Source organism: Sphaeramia orbicularis, chromosome 9 (assembly GCF_902148855.1).
Source record: "Sphaeramia orbicularis chromosome 9, fSphaOr1.1, whole genome shotgun sequence".
Classification (NCBI taxonomy): domain Eukaryota; kingdom Metazoa; phylum Chordata; class Actinopteri; order Kurtiformes; family Apogonidae; genus Sphaeramia; species Sphaeramia orbicularis.
Window position 1 is genome coordinate 31419589 of NC_043965.1, and position 20562 is coordinate 31440150.

Genomic DNA, 20562 nt, shown 5'->3' on the forward strand with positions numbered 1-20562 from the left:
TTTTTAAGATACATAATAAAAATGCTGCACGTTTTGTCATGTGCTGTAGCTGTAGTCAGTGTGCCCTCCTATGCTCCTGTCTGTCTGATGGGAAAGGTAGGCTGAACAACAAACTGGTGAAAACAGCTGGATCAGTTTTAGAAGAGAAGCTGGATTCACTGGGGACTGTGGTGGACAAAATACTCACTGAGTAAGGAGAAAGTCATCTTCTTCATCCCATTCTGACAAACCATTAAATCAGCTGCAGTGAATGACTCACTTCTTTCTTTGTTTTTCTTGAGCAGATGAAAAAGTGAATTTCACCCTTGAGATTAATAAAGTGAATCTGTATCTGTAAGTAAGCTCTCTAAGCACCCTCTTGGATTACCAAGAAAATGTAACTAAACTATCTGTAAGTACGTAAAATTGTTAAAATGAGTTCAACATCGAACATCTACAGCATTAAAATGAAACATAAAGTAATGCAGTGGACATAGTAACCATAAAATATTATGTGTTAACTGTACAGTAAGTATTTTCAGAGTCCCTTACTTAATGACTTAATACTTGCTTTTATGGGCTTGCAGGGTTGGACACAGTGGGGGTGCTAACTTGAATGGCACCCTGTGCAAAGACTCCCCTCTGATTTATTTTCAGGAGGTCATAATTTGATCCCCCCCCATCACCACCACCACCACTCCCACATTGAACAATAGAAAACCATAGTAATTTTTTTTTTTTTTTTTTATTTTGGGGCCCATTACCCACCCCTGCCAGTAATGCCACCCTTTGCAGCCACACATGCCAGAAACCACCACTGGTTGGGCAATATATCAAAATAATCCAATAAATCAAGGTTTTTCTTTCTGAAAACTATGAAAAACATGTAAATTGCAAAACTGAGATTCTTCCTCTGGAGAGCTTTCATGCCCAACAAAAATTAATAATGCAACCCATTTACTTCCTGTGATATCTTAAATAGTGAATATTTTTCTCCAGTTATATGGTGCCTACTTTTAGCACAGTGAGAGTATTTTTTAAATCAATATTTGTCCTCTGACCATGTAACTAGCAATCAATAGACTATCATATATCATCAGTAACTCTGAAAAATACTGAGATTTGTTTGCCCATACCACCCAGCTCTAACAGTCTGATAATTAGTACAGTATATTACTGTATCCTCTGGAAATTTGGCCACCAGTACCATGGTGTAATACTTTTGTTACATTATTTGCACAGCAGCACAAATATATTATGGTTCTATTGCCGATTAAAACAGCATTTATGTCATAAATAGTGCATTTCACAATTCAATTCTGAAATACCAGTAACAAAAAAAAACTTTATTCACACATTTACATTCATGTACAGTCTTGTCAAGTAGTGTCAGATATCAACACAAGTCAAAAATGAAAATCTGGCACATCTTTCGAGCCCTGAATTTATAAGCGTTTTCCACAAGAAAAAAATGAACAGTCATCTTTCATTTATATATATGTATATATATATATATATATATATATACACACACACACACATATATATATATATATATATATATATATATATATATATATATATATATATATATATATATATATATGTATGTATATATATATATATTTAAATACATTGTTATAGCCCCTTTCTTATCACACAGAAGTGCACTCTACAGTTATCGTACATTATGTTAATGTCAGGTTCCAATGAGATAATTCGTAATAATAATGAAAACTGCGTCAATACTATGACCGAATACTGTAATTAGGCTCAAGGAGGCTGAGACTTCCATCTGAAGAGCATCACGTACTGCCCTGTAAGAGAGCCTCAAAGTCTGGAGAGCAAACCATTTTATGTTTGATATGTCCCAATACAGTTAAGTCACCTGTCTGTCCCTCTGTGCCGATGGAGACCAGTTCCTAAGAAAACAGAAGAGAAGGTAAAGAGTAAAATGACGAGTGCATGGGCAAAATGTAAATCATTAAGTCTTGAATTTGTTGTGTAAAAGTGGTTTCAATATGATAAAAGACTCATAGAAATGTATAGAAACACAAAGTATGGGCACACACCTGCAGGAAAGAGCATGTCGTTCCTAGCGACACATCTAGTGTCACTTGTCCCAGAATAAGTTGCACTCGGCCAGACTTCCGCACCAGCATCTTTCCTATAAGACCTTCCCGCAGATCCTTCAGATTACAGTTGTTTTCTTCAACTTCTACTTCCTGTTAATCATGAAGATACCCCTTACAGATATAACCTAAATATCATTGGGTTTTTGAGACATCAGACAATAGATTATCTACCTGAGACTCTGTCTTCAGAAGCACCGACTGCCCATCCTCTGACTGCACCTCAGTTTTCACTGGTCTTTGCTCTTTGGTAGGAGGCTGGCCAGGCAGTGAGTCAGGTAACTGCATGAAGAACAGCTCCTCCCCTTTGCTCAGACTCCACCGGTGCAACAGGTCAGGCAGAACCTCAGGCTCGGGAAGGGGCGGAGGCCTAAAAGATGATTCAGCCTTTATTTCCGTTTCTTCTGGCTCCTTTTTCACTGAAAGACAAAGTGTTTGACATAGCATGTGTGAAATACTTCTTTGTATATTGCAGAAAAATAAGGCAGATGAAAACACTTGTCATGTATGTTAAATATTACTTCAGCAGTAACATTCTTTTACCCTAAACAGAATGTCGGGGCTGTTGACATGAGATATCTGAATATAAGCAGCCTGCTTTAAATGCATCCGTTCACACCTGGTGTCACAAAACATCACCATATGTGTCTTGAGTGATCACTTCTTGGTAGATCTGAAATCTCTGCACAATATGTAAATAAAGAATTTCATTTGTAACCAAAAACATCAATGATGCACACATTCATCAGTTCAAATTGAACAGACTGGTGTTGTAATGTTGCTTTACAAACTGAATTCACAGTGTTGCCTGAGTGGGAACAGCAGCAGCTTTTAAGGAGGTGTGTTTTTTGCCTATTATTCACTGTATAAGCTAACACCACGAATCAGTATACAGAGCTTAACTACAGTATGGCTATAGTCTGTTTTTATGGGCTCTCTTGCATAACACCCTTTAGTGATGATAGAACCTTTTTATGCTTAAAATATGTAAATTAATTATTACACAGTACTACATATATCTTTATAGAATAGAATCTTTTATTTTTTATCAGTAGTAGTTTGTCACGTGCACCACACATTGAAATTTGCCTTCTGCTTTTAACCCTTCACTAGATCATGCATCACACACACTGCATGCTAGGAGCAATGGGCTCGCCTTGTCAGGTGCCCATGGAGCAAATGGGGGAGTTAAGTGCCTTGCTCAAGGGTACATCAGCCAACAACTCTCCACCAGTCCAGGGAATCAAACCGGTTGCCCTTCAGTCACAAGCTGACTCTCCAGCTATCTAAGGCACGGCTTAGCTTTTTGGAAATTTCACATGTATTTAACAGACTTTAACAAAGCACATCACCTGAGTAGGCATTCTGTCAATCATCTGAGGGCACGTACTTGCTCAGATTATGAGATAAGGTGAACAAATGTGTCCCAAACCAGCGCTTTATCTGTCCTGAGTGATCAGACGAGAATGAATCCTGAAATGCAATCTGGGTGTGTTCAGGTATTAGAGATATCTGCTAGAGCTGTTAATGCACGGTATGAACAGAGCCTTACAAGCTGTGCATTCACAACTTTTCAATTCACAAAAACAGGAAGGTGCTTTGAGAAGCATTGTTATGTAGTTAACAAAAGAGTAGTTTACATTTCTTCATCACTAAATAGCACAGGTAAATAACATTTCCCAGGATAATGAAACAAGGTGGATCAACACTAAAAAACAGTTACCTTCGACCGAAGCATCCATGGGTTCAATATCCTCCTCTACCTTCTCAACTTTAACCTTAAACTCCTCCTTAAATCCCCATCCTGATACAGCGAGAGGCACCTGTACAGGGCAGCTTCTCTGCTCACTCCTCAGAAAGGGGTCATCTATGAACTGAAAGAATATAATCAAACAGGAATAATAAATACACTGTATACTGTATAATGTAGTAGGAATGTTGAAATGTAAATTGAAAATGTGAAATAATGGCACTGTACTGACAAGAATAATTCAGTGACTCACATTGTCTCGCTCCAACTTGCGTAGAATCTCTTTGGTTTCTTCCTCGGTCTCTCTCTTCTCTTTTTTGATGTTGATGATGGGTGAAGGTCCCATGCTGGGGGCGTCTCGTTCGCTCTCATAAACGCCTGGGTATAACACATGACTTCACTTAAACCAAACACTCATACATGCATAATATAGACTGTGTAAAAACAACAGTCTAGCTGGCGGTACGGAGTCAAAGCTGTGTACCTGAATGCATCCTACCTCTCTTTTTCATCATCATCTCTGCAGGTCCCTGTTCAAAAATAGAGTGAGACTGGATGACTTCTGGGCGACCCCTGCCTCTGCCTCGGTCTCTCGGGCCTCTGCCTCGATCTGCATCCCTTCTGTCTCTCCTTTGCCCTCCTTCAACTTTTGTTCTGTTACAATGACAAAAAAGCTGTAATCAGCCTGAACAAACATTGCAACGTTTTAAAGACACAATTTTTTTTTTTTTTTTTTGCTTTTGAGCTTTTTGAGGAGAACTTACTCTTCTTTGACTTTTCGGCCAATAATATTGGGTGTAAACGTTTTCTAAAAAAATAAAAGATTAAGACAGCAGTTGTAAATATGTGAGAATGATTTCAAATTATAGTGTTCACTTTCATGTCTCTCACAGTGTCCTTAATCTCCAATTGTATGTAGCAGTGTTATACAATGCATTACCTTCTTAACTCCTCCCAGTGTGAGGTCTCTAGAGCGCATCGAAGGCAGGCGGCCGGCAGTGATGGCAGCTGTTGGTCGGCGGCCCGACAGCAGTCCAACCCCACTCCCTCCAGGGGTTGGCACTCGTTGACCACTGGAGTCACCAGAGCCTGAATCTGCCATCCTAAACACAGGACATAAATATAAGAAAAGTCAAGCTTTTTCTTTAGGCCAGTATATTCTGCCAGTATGATTTATAGAATACTGTTTGAGATATAGGGGTTAAAATTCAATATACTGGAATACACTATAGTATAGTAAGCAATGGATGAATCTATCTAGTGGTCAAAACACCAGACAAAATAAACCAGACTGCCTTAAATTAGTAATTATGATTAAATTCACTACAATATCACAACAAACCATATGGTAATAATCAGTCAATGAATATTTTCTATATCCCTTTATTTTATTGAGGATTTTAGAATAAGATAGACAGTCATCACAGTTTTTCCTCCAAGTTAATTAACAGGATGAAGAAGACATTTCAGTCTGTCACTTCTGTCTTTCTTTTCTGTGTTCCTATAAGTGATAATTGTTGTGAAACAGTTGCTAAAGGCCCAACAGTGATTAACACCTATTACAGTGTAACCCTCAGTGATGGAATTAGTGGCTGGCTGGTATAAAAATGTGGACAGAAAATCAGCCTTTGAATGTAGTCAAGTTTGTCTCAATGTAATATCCAAAATACATAGTATATGTACAAAATAACTCTTACTAACAGTTCACAAAAAGTAGTTCTCTATGTTTGACAACAAACGTATTACTCCTGAAATATCAGCGTCTAGCTCTACATCATTATATCCCATAATGATATAAACATGACAGGCCTCCTAAAAGCACCTGCTAAATCATCTGTAGTAATAAAACATTAATATTTCATCATTCTGCAGCTACAACAGCTGTGACAGAGCAACACGTGGCCAAATCACAACAGGACTACAGAGACACACCGCAAAGACACACAGCTTTAACACCGTCCACGATCATTACTGACTGAGATTTTTCTCTAGATACGTACGTTTGTGTTTCCCGGACTTCCTAATGAGAGAATAAATCCAAACTAGCAAGAAGAGTCATTACAGATTGCTTTCGGCGAGTTCTATTTCTGTTTCTGACACTGCATGATTCACGCCGCCATGACACTTCCGCACTGTCATCAGTCATGTGTCCACGTGCGTCAAACCTGCGCAGTAGAGTCGCGGATTCACCATTAATACTGTTAACATCGGTACACTGTAAACTATAACGTTGATTTATCATTTACACTGCTCTCATAATACTATCATGGGTATAATAATACAAAAACATGAATATATACAACACAAAAGCCTATAGTATGGTCATGAAAACCATGATTTTTACAGGGGGTTTGGCGCCCCCTCAGGCCACTGGACAAACTGCAAACAATTTAGACCCTGACCTTAAAGACACCAGTACTTTGTACTATTAACATTTACGTATTTGACTAAAACGGATACGTTTGTAAAAATAAATAAATACTGTTTGCTGCTTTTATTTGCAGAAAATAACAGCAAGTCAAAAAACCATGAAAGTCCATCCTTTTTTATACCTTGAATAATGTCAGGAAAACAAGTACTTTCATTCATTTTAAGTAAAAAAAAAAAATGTTTGATTTAAAGAGTTTGAAATCATATTTCATTGAATAACCATAATTTTCAGTTAATGGTTGACACATCTTGGTGTACTCGTCATTTGTATTTCACAAAATTGTTGGGCAAGGGATGATGCTCCATTTTGTTTGATCACCTGTGGAAATCTGTTTTTTTTTTTTTTTTTTTTCATCACATTCCAGAGGTTTTCAGTGTTGTCCATTTGTGGAGTGGCCTTTTAATTTTCTCACCACATCAATTCATCTTACAATAGATATGTATATTTATTTACATAAAAATAACTGTCACATTAAAACTCCTTTAAGCTGTAAATTGAGTTTGCTCTCCAGAAAATAATCCTGTTTCTTTTTCTGGGCAAGGAACCATACAATTTCTGCAAACTTTCTAGTAGGATTACGGTGATCTGCTCCTCATGAATGCACCTAAACGACACCTAAAGATGATACTGTGTACCACTGTGATTTACGTTTTATTACTGACTTGAGAATCACGTTCACCCCATGTATTTAGGATGCTGTTGCAAACTTTCCTTCTCTGCATATCCACAGACTCACACTGGTTGGCATTTATCTGTTAATCTCTCCTTGGGCTTTTTCCATCTTATCTTTATACATGTGTAAAACCCAAAAGCAAAATGTTCTGTACTCTCAGAAGATCCTATCAATGGTGGTTCAGAGTCAGAATAGAGTTGGGTTAAACATCTCTTAGATGCCCTGCCCCTTCTTCAGGCAGTGATTAACTCAAAGTGTCAGAACCTGTTACTGGGGAATTTAACTGTATCTGTTCAATGTGATTGCTTCTAAATTTGCACTGAAATCATAAATCCTTCATAAATCTTTAATTTTCTTTTATTGTATACACCCAAATAATATATTTATACATTTGTAATATATGAAAGGTGTTTGTTTCGTCTTGATACATTATAATAAAAATAAATGTCTATAAATGTCCCTCTTGAAAGAGAGATTTTTCATTTCATGCTCTTTAGAGTGTGCAGAGTAACATAGAGAACTACCAGTGCATTTCTTAAACCACTGCTGACTCCTCACCAAAGGAAAAAGACATAATCGTTGTAAGGAATGTGTGTTTTTGACTATGCTATTTGCCCGGGGCAGACACCCTCTTCAAAGTGCTACTGGTCCTGCTGATAAGGCACTGACGATGGTGTGGATGCATTCATCTATGCACGCCTACAATCCATTTGGGTGACACTGAAGGTCATCCTTAAAGGGCTGGGATGAATTCCTCAGCACAGTATTTGGTAAATTAAAACAGTGCCAATGTGTGGGCATTTTTTAAGAAATAAACCACATGGTCTTTTTATAAAGGGATGTAAACTGGATCATATTCTATACACATGAACACTGTTTCTGGATGAGGGGGTTATTTGGACTGAAGCAGACTGTCATAGTATGACTAATGATCAGTGATTACAGTTTAATTACACGCTAGGGGTATCACTTATCTTTGGCTGGCTTCAAATAAATGAAGCTTTTCAATATCACACACAGTCAAGGGAATATGGCAATACATCTATGTCATTTTTTTTTGTGAATTTGTGAAAGGGCTGCAATATTACGCTATCACTTTGACTTTTATTGTTTCTCTTCACTCTATACACAGGGCCATTGTTTCAGCAGCAGATTATCAGCATTAATCTGGGCAGGGGTCTCTAGTGATTATATTTTAATCTCTAATGAAATCCTAAATGAGGATGTCACATGAGGTAGAACCAGTAGAAAAACATCCCTCTGAAAATTAATGCCAGTGGAAATCTGCTTACTCGAGACTTACATTGTGCCATCCCTTGCATGTGGATGTGCTCGGGGGGGGATGCCCTGTGGAGTTAGTCCATATGGCATAACAGTTGGCACATGTATATTTTTGAGGTCTTGATGGTGCTCTGTGTAATTTACTGGGACATCACTCATAGTATAATCTCTCTCAACTGTTCTGTGGCTAGTGGAGTGTGTATCAAATGCTTCCCTACAGCCCTTATGGTCATCTTTATATCATCTGAGAGGTGACATTCATGAAAGCAGTTAAGTGTTCTGTCATTCATAAGCAGTCTAATATTAGTGTGAGTGTGTGGATTTTACGCTTCGGGGCAGACTTAGTGGCAAGTAACGGTTGGCTGGCGATAGTATGATGCTGACGAGGTTGACTGACTGTCTTGCACGCTCGCACTTCAGTTGCCCATTTCTGCTTCTTTTAGGTTTTAATTCATCCTCTGTGGCTGGATGGAGCCAAGTAAACATTATCCACAGAGCTCCGAGCAAAAACGAGTTTGGGAGGGAGGGGGTTGGTGGTGGTGGTGGTGGTGGTGGAGGGGCTGGGGGGGGGGGTGTTAGGGTGTTTGTGTGACAGAGGGAGAGAGAAACAGACTGAAAGCAGAAGAGAGAGAGGGGAGTCTGTGTGTTCGTTTCACCTCCTAATCAGTTTTCCTGGGGGATCTATCATCGGCTGCAGCGGAAGAGACAAGTTGAAAGCGGAGAAAGAAGATAGTAAATTTCTTCTTCTTCTTCTTCTTCTTCTTCACCCATCACTAATTTGAATCTCATACAAGTAAGCAATTCTTTTCAATTAACCTGCTTAGAGATGCTCATGGCGCTAATATAATAAATCAAATGTGTTGTGCTTTCTGTATGAAGTTGTGGAGATGTTACAGGAGACAGCAGACAGGCTCAAGAAATATTAGATGTTAATTCAAATAAATACTTGGATTAAGCTGTATGAGTATGAATTCATATTTGTCTATAGAGTGTGTATTTATAGACTCTTTTTGCCATCTTTGAATGTTTATTATATCCCACTGATCCCAAATTACAAGGCAATAATTTTGACAAAATCAGCAGCTTTTACTGCTTTCACTGTGAATGCTTGGTTTAATGGTTCAAAGAGTTGCAGCGCATCATACTGTGTGACTCAGACCATTTACTGAACTACAGGATGAACAGTCACCCGATCTTATGAACCTTCCCTGCAAAGTACTAGTAATTTTACCTTTTTTAATTCAAAAAATGTCCGGAAGAATAAGCATTCCGTCCCCTTCTGTCTCTTTTCCTTGTGCAGCTGTTTCATTGTGTTTTAAGATATTCTCTGTTGGAAGAAAAAAAATCACTTTGAACCTCAGTTGCTTCTGGTGTCCTACTCCATATGCATAGATGCAGCAGCTCCTTTCAAGATGTGCCTCACAGAGATAACAATCTGTCTCAGTGTGTGTGTGTGTGTGTGTGTGTGTGTGTGTGTGTGTGTGTGTGTTCTGTATTGCAGCTAATATAAGAATTTCAACAGTTCAACGCACATAGAACAAATTAGCAGCCTGAATTAGTGTAATGATAAGGGTCCCTGTCATAGCAATTAGTTAGACCCAGTTGCCTGATTAGACACAAACTGTCTATCAAATGTAGAGCTGATGCAGAGGAGGGGGGAAAAAAATGTCCTGCACTCCTTACAGACTAATTTGTAAATGAGGGCAACGGGACTGCATGAATGGTATGGAAACCTACGTTTGAACTGTGCTCACAAGTATTCGATCCTAAAGTGGAACACACAGAAACATAGAGCTTTGATGCTTGTCCTGTGAGAATCTCCACTTGCCCCAGTTTCTATCTCTGAAAGGCAGAATGGTTAGAAATTGGAACAGCAGCTGGAAAACAGACGCATGGAAACACACGTGCATGATGCAACAGCTCCATCCCTTGCTCTGTGAACGACCACATAACTACCACATAAATTTCACAGTTCACAGGCTTTAATGAGGTACTGCAAGCTGTCCATCACGCTGACAGAACACCTTCACAGACCCCTACAGTCGTGCACTGATACAACATCCTCATCTGTGTGTGATGCAGCATCAAACGGACAACAAAATGAGCATATCATGGTTGTTTGTACCAACTTGCAAGCAGGTTATTTTTAGGCGCATCTACGATTTAGCATATGCTGAGTATGAGAGGCTGTTTAATCAGAAGAAGATGCCGTGTGCTGAGAGAATGCATTATTAGATCAGGAAGCATTACTGGAGGAAACAACTCCAAACAAACAAACAAGGAGGAAGAGAATTATAGAAAAAACTATGGAGTAATAAATCTATAATGTCTCATATGGCAAGAGAAGATGACCACTGTGCGCTCGCTGCAGACATATACCATCAGTCCAGGTGTGCGAAGGTGACAGATAATCAAACACAATGCAGGCTGACCAACAGATAGCCCACAGCACTGCACTCAAGGCTATGTGCACAAGCCTGGATCAAATTACTAATGGGAAAGATGATCATACATCACCTTCTGCTGATACCTCTTTAAACTTCTTCTATTTCTGCCCAGACAATGTAAAAGCTCCTCAGAGATTTCCCCTGAGCTGAGCACCATTCACTTGCTCAGCTGTTTTTAAGAGGCATTAACTCCCATGAGGAGGCAAAAGTGTTTTAAAGTGTTTTCAAAAATTGCTGTTTTTGTTTATGACCCCTTCCTTGAGAATTACAGGATAAAACAGAGAGTGGCTGCAGACGTGTGGTTGCTGGGCGACTGCTGTAGGTGGATTATGAAATGCACGGGCAAAGCAGAGGCCAGTCACTCAGCTGGGAGCGTATTGAGTTGTGTAATAATGGGAAATGTCAGTTAAGGGCAAGAAAAGGGAGGGAGGAGGGGAGAAAAGAGCAGGACAGTGAATTAAAAGCCTTGATAGGATGAGGTCAATCACAGATCCAAATTGAAAGGTTAATTAGATTCTGTCTGTGGTGAATTCAGCCAGGATTCTTCTGAACTCTTTTGCCGTTTCTGTCTGTACAGATGTTGCCATTTTGCAGCACTGATATTACAATGCCAGATTATACCCTCTCATACTTTTTTATGTCTTGGTTTTAATGGCACCTGACAGCAATGGACGCCGCTCTTTCCACCCCCTGCAATATCCAGATCTGTGAGGTGACCTGTGACTCCTTCCGCATTATGTGGGACATGACCCCGGAGGACACAGCAAGAGCCACACACTTCTTCATTGACCTGAGTCGCAAAGAGAGCAGGGATCCTAACCGCTTCAAACACAGGGTCTGAAACTGCTGCCCGACCTCATGTGACTTCATTCCTGATTTTTAAATGTGTTCCCTCCCACTACACTGCCTCCTGTACTGATTTCCTGTCTACATTCATACTAATCATCATTGCCTTGCCTCTTACCACATGTCTTCCTGTATCAAAATAATAGTGGAAAGCTAAAACACATATTTTTTCAAGGTCTAGTTAGGTTAAAACATGAGTCTGAACACAGAAAACAGTGGTTGCGCCCTTTCGGTCACTTCCAATACAGGCAAAGAAGGAAAATGAGTGCAGTCAACAGCTTCAGGCCAGTCAGTGACTCACTTGTGTGTTTTTTCCTCTTAAAATGGACAAAAACTGACAAATACAGCTACAGCACCTAACCATTTTTGCGATAATTGCATCCAATTCACCATCATTCATTCCCAAATTTAGCAGCAAGTCATACACTACAGGCACAAGGTAAAGAATCTGCGATGATTCTTTTAAAATAACTCATTTGTCAGACACTATTCATCTCAAGCAGAGAGAATATTATGTCCTGGATTTTGTAACCAGCTAATTTCCATCTTCATTCCCTTCATCTGCCGCTGATCTGCACTTGAATCTGTTTTCATGTTGGCTATTTCCGTTTTTAACACTGTTAAAGGGCTGATTTGATCTTTTTATACAACTGAATGCCCACAAAGAAGTAATTAGTGAGTAAATTGTCAATTCAGCACTTTACATTTTGACTGATTGGCTCCTGTCTAATATTTATGATGTCTGTTCACTGCAGATGTAAAATACTGAATGAATCATGTGCTATTACCGTAGCTGACACTTGGCAGCTTAAAAAGTTATTCTGTGAAGTCAAGGCAGCACTTAAACTGAATGGAGGATATGCTGCCTCTAAAGACCCACAAACAAACTTGCATCAGCGATGTTTCCATGGATATGTGGGCCTCTGAGCCTGTAGTAATTAGCTGTGCTTCTCTGAGGCCTTGGCCAAAACAAAGCTGCTGATTTGATTAGATGTATCCTAGTTACAGCAGCCTGGGCTTGAAGTAGGTGATCATGCTAATAAGGCAAAGTTAACAGAACGTAATGGTTGATCTAACAAATACATTTACTTTAAAATGTAAATGAAACACCATCAAAGACCCCACTTGAGTGTGACGTGAGTTCCTTCCTTTTTTTTTCCAGGATGTGCCAACTAAGCTTGTGGCTAAAGCTGTGCCTTTGCCCATGGCAGTAAGAGGACACTGGTTCCTCAGCCCCCGGACAGAGTACTGTGTGGCTGTGCAGACAGCTGTCCGACAGCCAGACGGCGATTACCTGGTGTCAGAGTGGAGCCAGGTGGTGGAGTTCTGCACTGGGGGTAAGACATGCTATGTCTCACCAAAAAGTGTCTTTAGTAATTAGTATGGAATATGATCCTTTTAACAACAGCAATTTCGAGGTAAGAGTTAAAAACAGCCATGCATCCACGCAATAAGTAGCAAAAACCAACCCTCTTTCACCACTGAGCAGCACCCCCTTAACTGGACTTCCCAAAATGACCATTATACCTGGACCGGGATAATGAAAAAGAGAGCGCATTACTCTGAAATCTTTATTTTTATTCTATTTGTATACTTTTAAGTCTTGCTACTTACAAATGACTGAATGGTTCAGACTATATTATAGTTCAAGAGTTTTCATCTTTTTTTTCATTTTGTTTTTTTTTTTCCCCCATTAAATACCCATAAAACACGTAAAATATCTACAAAGCCTTCATTATAATCTATAAACCATAGATTGGAGCCATTATAGGTTAGGACTATTTCACTGTCAATGTCACATAATCATGTTCCTTCACAGAAGAATCCAAATGACATGTGTGTTCATTGTCAGGTGTGATTGTGGTTAAACTGATGGTGATGTAAAAGGACACAGCTGTGTGAACCTGTTAAAAAGTATAAGGCCTATCCTGCACACTAAATAAATATTCAACTTACAAGTGGATAAAAAATCACTTCATCTGATATATGTTGTGTTCAGAGCAACTATCTGCATGTTTCGTGAACATTATGAAATGAAATCCTGTTTTTGAGGCAAAGAACATCAATATTTTCAGATCTATCAGGTGTGTAATTTTGGCCAATACTGTACATCTTTATGGTAAAGGAAGAATATAAAGTGTGTAAGGCTATTAGATCTATACTGAGATCAGTCAGTCTGAACAAGTATCCAGGTGATACACTGCATACAACAGCAAACTGATAGGACTGTAATAGTAATAGTAATAGTAATAGTAATAGTAATGTAGAAATCTCTTGTCAAATGCCAATGATTGAGCTCTAAATCTGTAATTCTTATCATACTAACTATAATTCTGGCACTGTTCTTTTTTAGTCATATTAACAATCCTTTCATTATATTATTCTATTTCATTGTCATTTTATGTACTTCCCACTTCCTTTAATCTTGATATTTATTTCTTTGATTGTATGAGCACCGTTTTCTTCTCCTTGGGATTATTTTTGTTTATGAAGCCGACTGAGTTGTCTTTGTGTATGAAATGCAGTGCATAAACAAACTTGCTTTGCCTTGTCTCATTAGGATCTGAAAGCAGTAAATACTTTTGAAATGATTACACAACTCTTATTAACTTTGCAGACTATGCTGTAGAACACCTACAGCAACTCCTTGACAAAGCAAAGGGCTCCACAGGGAGACTGCTGAAATTCTCTGTGTTTTACCGCAACCAGCACCCAGAGTACTTCGACTATGTCAGGTCAGTGTTGCATTCTTATCTCCTCTTTGTGCAGTTACAGCCAACACACTAGCAATTAAATATGATGATGTTTCCTTGGTTTAGAAAGCACTGCGGGGGACTGATGCGTCCAGCCCTAAAAGACAACAGTGGGAGTCATGGTTCTCCAATCAACGGCAAACTGCATGGAGTTTTCTTCAGTTGTAACACTGAGTTTGACACAGGCCTTCCTCCAAAGGACTCTCCCTATGGCCCTCTCCGTTTCCAGATCCCAGCTGGACACTTGTTGAATCCTAACATCAGCCTGTACTTTGCAGACTTTTATTGCATGTACACAGCCTACCACTATGTGGTGCTGGTGCTAGCCCCTGTTGGCTCAGAGGGCGACACTTTCTGCCGTACCCGGCTTCATATGCTGGACTTAGCCTCCAACCCATTCCTGACGTACACAGCCCCGCAGTTACCCGGGGAGGAGCCCCAGTTCTGTCATGCCAGTGATGTTATCCTCGAAGTGCTTTTCACTGAGCCAGTTCATTTGGACCAGGGCTCGGTGCAGCAGATCAGTGGACACCACCAGCTCATGAGTCTGACCACAGCCAACGCAAAGAAAGACCCTAGCTGCAAAGTGTGTAATATCAGTGTGGGCCGCTGAGGCACTAATGTGCAGTACAGACCTTATGCTGTGTCAACTTCCGATGATATAAGACAGCTGAACTTACCCTGTGTAGGTCACAGCAGGAACAGCTCACTTCTGTCTGCATGCTGTTTCTCCTCTTCCCTTATGCCTGGAATAGAATAGTGCTAAATATTCTTTTAAAATGTATTTTGCTCAACTTCATTTTCGTCACAGAATAGTTATAAATGCCCCTCTATGACAGATGAAAAGATAATTCAACAAATTATAGTGTTTTAAGATACAGGAGAAAGATGTACCCCCTGGTTTTTGTCTCACTAATCTTTTTCATATCTTTAATTTGTCATTTCCCTTTTGTTTTATTGTCCAAATAGTTAGATGTGTCCATGTTTCGTTGTTTCACATAAACTGCTACCCCTATAAAAAAAAAAAAAAAACCCTCAGTGATTTCAAACATAAAGACCATAACCAATATAAAACACAAAAAGCCTATTTTTTCTGCTTTGTGTGATGATCTATCTACAAAAATCACTGCCAGATCTTCATCTGACTGCCAAATGTCCAACCATTACAGTTACCATGGAGGTTTAATTGTAATAATCAGGATCCCTGCAGATAAGTGACTGCTTCTTATATAATATTATGATCCTTAATCACACAAAGTGAATAACTCCGTATTACTGCATGAACATGGAATATAACACTGAGAGCACAAGGCTGACAGCTTTGTGAATAAGGCGGAAGGTAAGGGGAAAGATGATATCACATAGATCCCTGTTATCTGACAGCTCCCTCCCAACTCTACAAAGAGGGCAGTGCTAAGATTAGCTACTCTGCTGCTATGGGGCTCCATTTATCCCTGCCCAGTAATCTCTGACCTATATGGGAATCCCAAAAATGCCCCGAGTGAAAGGGATCCCCTCCTCCCCATGAAATGCACAGGCTGGTGAGAGGCCAAAATGTAGGACGCAACAAGCAAGTAAGTACATGAGTCAAACATTTAATGCAGAACACCACAAAAGAAAAAGGAATGTGACTAAACAGACATTATTTTTAAGATTTTTTTTCTATGAAAGTTATAAATGTTCCTCCATGACAGATGAAAATGATGTGTGTAAATATTTATGACAACCAGAACAAAGATAGAACAATGCAAATGTAATAAAAAAAAATTCAAGCTATCTATAGACGTTAATGATACAATATTTATGACAAATATATAAGTCATGCCCTTTCATTTGCATTTTTTTCCTTGACAGAGATGTGAGTTCACACACACAACAATGCTGTAATTCTCCCCATTATTATTGTCCCAGAAGGGTTGAGCGTGCCCTCCTGGTAAATAACACAGACAGAATTCTATTTTCCTTTTGGCATCAAGCACTTTAGGAATAGCAATGTCAAACTCAAAGATGTCTGTCTGCGGTCCTCCGAAGCGTTTCTGCAGATACGTACAGGGTACATCTTTGTAGCTCTGCCATGAGTCGAAGGTGATGCGTACATGCACATCCTTTTGAAAACTGATGTTTCTGACTCTGACGGTACCTTGGATGGCCTGTTCAGTGACACTGCAGTTCTCTAGGACGACCATGCTTTCTTCCAGTCTGGCACGAAAAGCCTGGAAATCTGCAGAAGGCTGTGGGAAGCCCAGTTTAAGCTGTGTTCCTGGACAGTAGGTACTGACGGTGCAGCTGTAGCTGTCCTCTGTCAGGATTCCCAAACCCTGGAGAGATGGCAGTAAGTCGAGGTCAGACTGCTCCTCTTCATCAGAAAAGACTCTCACGGCGGTTAGAGAGAAACCCTTTGAGTCAGCAAATACCACGCGTTTGTTCTTGATTGGGACGATTTCATCTTCATCATCAAAGTCATCCAGGAGGAGGTGGGTCAGATAGGGTTGGTCCAAGATGTCGGAGGGGTATGAAACTGGAGGACGGAGACAGGGGCGCTGGGGCTTCAGGATGGGGACCCAGACATGAGGACATAACTGCTTACTTTGGTTTAAACACAGTCTGACAGCAACCTCCAGAAGTCCTGCAGAGTGGGCCATTGACCTTAGACCAGTCATTGGCAGGACACTGAAAGACAAACAGCCATCCTATTAAAACCTCTGCCCTTCAAATGTGATTAAATATTTGGAAATACTGTAGGTATTACATACAAAAAAAGGCTGTTCATTTAGACTGTCTCAACAAACTGAGGTGACATAATACAAAAAAGGTCACACATTATTTCCACTTTTTGATAATAGTTACAGGGATGGCGCAATCTAATATAACCTACAACATGTTTATGTTTATGCATTTGGCAGACGTTTTTTTCCAAAGTGACGTACAGGGGAAAGCCAATTAAATCACTCAATCAATCAAATTTTATTTATATAGCGCCAGATCACAAAAAGTTATCTCATGACACTTTATATATAGAGTTGGTCAAAACCAGACTCTAAGCCAATTTACAGAAACAGAACATGTATCAAACTCTTACTTTGTCCTGGAGATCTCCATACTGGTCATTAGGTGTAGACTGAAGGGAATGAAGACCCCAGTGCCAGGTTGGAATCTAGGAAAAAAAATACACATAAGATTGCAAAGTTCTTTCTTGGTGCAGGTATAATTTTAAGTAAACAAGTATCAAAGTCTGAAATATCTTACAACTCTTACCTATTGATTCCAATAAGCAGCAAGTTTGTCTTTGGTGTCAGTCGTCCCTTTGCCCCCACAACAGAATGTACACAAGATCCTATTTATACTCCCCTGTTAAGATGTCATAATATATACCCCACCCTCTTCACTCCTCTGACCAATCAGCTGGATGTTGTAGTCTCGTCTTCTTCCTACACTGCGAAAAATGCCTAATGATGTCTGTACATTTATATACTCCATATTCATTATTATTGATTCATTAAAGATGATGCTACTGTTCATGTAGCATTAAGCAATGTAGCCTTGTTTGCTAGAGGAAAATACTACAACAGTATACAACATGCAAAACAGATTACTGTGAAAAACCATCTTTTAACGTCCACCTCAGAACTGTGAGATTCACTGATATGATAGTGGGGTCAGGGCAGGTCTTGCTATGTGTTGTTTCCCTCTGCGTTACATGCATTGTGGAAACTATTCCAGTCATCCTGGGATCTATTCTCAGGCCCATTGGTGGATCAAGGTCCAACAGAATCCCAGGCTTGGATCCAAGCCCTCTGGTAGCTGGCTCCTGTCTTGAAGGGATCACTATGTTAGTCAGTATGTGTGACGATGAGGAGCACTGGAATACAAACAACTCTCAGAGCACTAGTCAGCAAACTGAGGATAAATTCAACTAGGTCACACAGGTCATGTTACCATAAATTCAGTCACATGAATGCATATATAGTTACACAGGGTTCCTACTGGTTTGTACCAGTTAAATTTAAGACTTTTTAAGACTACATAGGCTGTGAATTTGGCATTAACCCTTTCATGCATGAATTATTAGAACCTTTGCCGAGATCTTTTCTCAAGTTTTTTTTATTCCTCATTAAGCATGAAAAAACAATGCAATTAAGTTTTTTCTTTTTCATGGACAAAAATGTCCACTCAGCTACACCATGCATTTTATTCTTGAAGCACAGAAACATGTATTTAAAACCAAATATCAGAAAGTGATATGAAAACAATGAAATAAAAACATTTTTAATGCTGCTAATCTGATGTTTTCTCATATTTTAACATACTCTAATACTAGTTATGAATCACTTGATTGATTGATTTGATTGATTAATGTATTTATTTCGAATATGAATGTCAAAACAGAATAAACAAAACACTTAAACATAAGACATATAATGCATATTCGAAAAGGAGTGAGAAGAAGCATAACTTCTAAAATCCCACCCCTTCTCCTTAAAAAATTAATAACAGTAATAATCTTCCTAGTTCATGGAGATAATATGCAAAAAAACCTTTTTGTTTTTTAAAAAAAAATATGCTAATTACAGTCTAACAACTAACTATTGGTTTATACTCAAACATATCACTGCAGATCAGGTTTATCAAGAACAGGAGAGCTACAGTAATGGTATGAACTGCAGCGTATTGGATGGTGCGTAAGTGTCCACTGTGTCAACCGATTATGCAACTAAAACAAAACCCATGAATATACAAGAGAACAGCTGTAGAATAACTGTACACTGGAGTGAACACTATGCATGAAAGGGTTAAATTAAATTCTGTTATATTTCACGGCCATACTGGCAAAAAATCTTGACTCCAAGAATTTAGGAAAATGTATTTATTTACTCCAACACCTTGCTTCCTATCATTCAGACATGTTCCATTCCACTCATGTCAACCAAGTCGAGAATGATCTTTTTTCTCCAACCAGGCATTGCTAAATTTACACTTCCCTATGCTTACTTTTCACTTGTCCCTTAATATTCCCCAAGACAGCTCGGGTGACGCGCACGTGACTACATACCTATTGCACGCGACTACTGGATGCATGCATAGACATATGGCTGCACGTGCGTTGGGTTGTATGTTGTGATCATTTCTCACCAGGAGTTGCAAAGTTAGCGGTTCCTAATTTCAGTACAAATTGTTGGATTGGAACGGGTGAAACTGAGTAGAATAATATTACTTTCTTTACAGCTTGGACATTTCCCAGATACATTTAAACACAATACAGTGAACAAGTTTATGGCAACATAACTTAAGACCTATATCAAATTCAATACCTGTTAAAGACTTTTTAAAGGTATTAAAAGCAGATTTGGAAATTCAAGACTTCTGAGGCTTTTTAAAAACCCACAGGAACCCTGATTACATGAAACAGATACCAAAATTGGTTGGTCTGGGACATTTTTATTACTTAAAATTTCAGCAGTCATGAGATGCTAAAGTGGTTTACATAATTACTTAATCAAAAGAAATAGCCTATGTGCGGCATGGTGACCTGTCTAGAAGGCTGATTATAGGGTGCTGTATTTAATAAAAAGTCAAACAATGTCTTTGCTCCTCATTTATTTGCAAACCTCTATTTATGTGAACTAATACTTTTAAGAGTTAAGTTTGAGACAACACTGGATGGTCAAAAATTGTAGTAGTAGTAGTAGTAGTTTATTTCGAGCACATAGAATCATCAGATAACAAAGAATCATGTTCCAACAAGAAAAATGTTGGAACACATCACACCTACAGCTCCCAGGACTTCTCATTCCCACTGATTTGATATATTAGAGTGAAATGAGTAGAAAAAAACCTGTCTATGTCAGTTGCTGTCAGTAATTACAATAAAAAATGTCAAATCAGTATTTTCTTTTTGGTTTAAAGGCTGATTTTTCTGCTTAAGTGAGAGTTGAAGATGGTTACTTATAGATTACAGTGGTTATTTTTGGTCAGAATGTGACAAATATTTCAGAAATCGAGGTATAAAATTTTATGTAGACTTATGATAAAAAATTTCACTGGTGAGTAAAATTAAGTAAAAATTCTGAAGCCTTTTCTAAGCACTTTAGATGACAATGTAACCCTAATGACAAAATAAAAACATTTATTGCAATATCAATTTGATGTTGCATTACAGTTTTGTAGTCCAGCACATTAGCTATGAAATACATGAATTCAACATGTCCCAATACTTTTGTCCATATGATACAACTGACAAATAAAAAATAATGCAAATCATCTACTTCTATT

At 38.8% G+C, this 20562-nt stretch overlaps 3 protein-coding genes across 5 annotated transcripts; 1 reads left to right on the top strand and 2 right to left on the bottom strand.

Moving 5' to 3' along the window:
• Positions 1 to 1674: 1674 nt before the first annotated feature.
• On the bottom strand, positions 1675 to 5987 carry polr3d (polymerase (RNA) III (DNA directed) polypeptide D). The gene is made up of 9 exons (XM_030143566.1): positions 5862 to 5987; positions 4802 to 4964; positions 4626 to 4669; positions 4361 to 4515; positions 4115 to 4239; positions 3835 to 3985; positions 2286 to 2530; positions 2052 to 2204; positions 1675 to 1901 (listed from the first exon to the last, which is right to left on the bottom strand). Exons 2-9 carry the CDS (start codon positions 4961 to 4963, stop codon positions 1785 to 1787), a joined length of 1152 nt encoding a protein of 383 aa, XP_029999426.1. The 5' UTR covers position 4964; positions 5862 to 5987; the 3' UTR covers positions 1675 to 1784.
• Positions 5988 to 8845: 2858 nt separating this feature from the next.
• phyhip (phytanoyl-CoA 2-hydroxylase interacting protein) lies at positions 8846 to 17449 on the top strand. 2 transcript variants are annotated; one of them, XM_030143568.1, is made up of 6 exons: positions 8846 to 9043; positions 11359 to 11528; positions 12702 to 12876; positions 14157 to 14274; positions 14359 to 17172; positions 17352 to 17449. In XM_030143568.1, exons 2-5 carry the CDS (start codon positions 11361 to 11363, stop codon positions 14903 to 14905), a joined length of 1008 nt encoding a protein of 335 aa, XP_029999428.1. In that variant the 5' UTR covers positions 8846 to 9043; positions 11359 to 11360; the 3' UTR covers positions 14906 to 17172; positions 17352 to 17449. The 2 variants fall into 2 exon arrangements, with proteins under 2 accessions (XP_029999428.1, XP_029999427.1); XM_030143567.1 differs by having other exon boundaries at positions 8846 to 9039.
• Positions 16091 to 18332, bottom strand: ppp1r3c2b (protein phosphatase 1 regulatory subunit 3C2, duplicate b). Of its 2 annotated transcripts, XM_030143570.1 has the most exons (3): positions 17548 to 18332; positions 17372 to 17446; positions 16091 to 16962 (listed from the first exon to the last, which is right to left on the bottom strand). In XM_030143570.1, exons 2-3 carry the CDS (start codon positions 17398 to 17400, stop codon positions 16122 to 16124), a joined length of 870 nt encoding a protein of 289 aa, XP_029999430.1. In that variant the 5' UTR covers positions 17401 to 17446; positions 17548 to 18332; the 3' UTR covers positions 16091 to 16121. The 2 variants fall into 2 exon arrangements, with proteins under 2 accessions (XP_029999430.1, XP_029999429.1); XM_030143569.1 differs by lacking the exon at positions 17548 to 18332 and having other exon boundaries at positions 17372 to 17487.
• Positions 18333 to 20562: the final 2230 nt, after the last annotated feature.

Coding starts and splice junctions, on each gene's coding strand:
- ppp1r3c2b (XM_030143569.1), bottom strand. CDS start 17,466: ATGTGTATTTTTTTTCCTAGATTCCAACCTGGCACTGGGGTCTTCATT. Junction 16,963..17,371: donor ATGGAGATCTCCAGGACAAA/GTAAGAGTTTGA, acceptor TTTGTCTTTCAG/TGTCCTGCCAATGACTGGTC.
- polr3d (XM_030143566.1), bottom strand. CDS start 4,963: ATGGCAGATTCAGGCTCTGGTGACTCCAGTGGTCAACGAGTGCCAACC. Junction 4,516..4,625: donor GGCCGAAAAGTCAAAGAAGA/GTAAGTTCTCCT, acceptor TCATTGTAACAG/AACAAAAGTTGAAGGAGGGC. Junction 4,240..4,360: donor GATGATGATGAAAAAGAGAG/GTAGGATGCATT, acceptor TGTTATACCCAG/GCGTTTATGAGAGCGAACGA.
- phyhip (XM_030143568.1), top strand. CDS start 11,361: ATGGACGCCGCTCTTTCCACCCCCTGCAATATCCAGATCTGTGAGGTG. Junction 11,529..12,701: donor CTAACCGCTTCAAACACAGG/GTCTGAAACTGC, acceptor TTTTTTTTCCAG/GATGTGCCAACTAAGCTTGT. Junction 12,877..14,156: donor GGTGGAGTTCTGCACTGGGG/GTAAGACATGCT, acceptor TTAACTTTGCAG/ACTATGCTGTAGAACACCTA.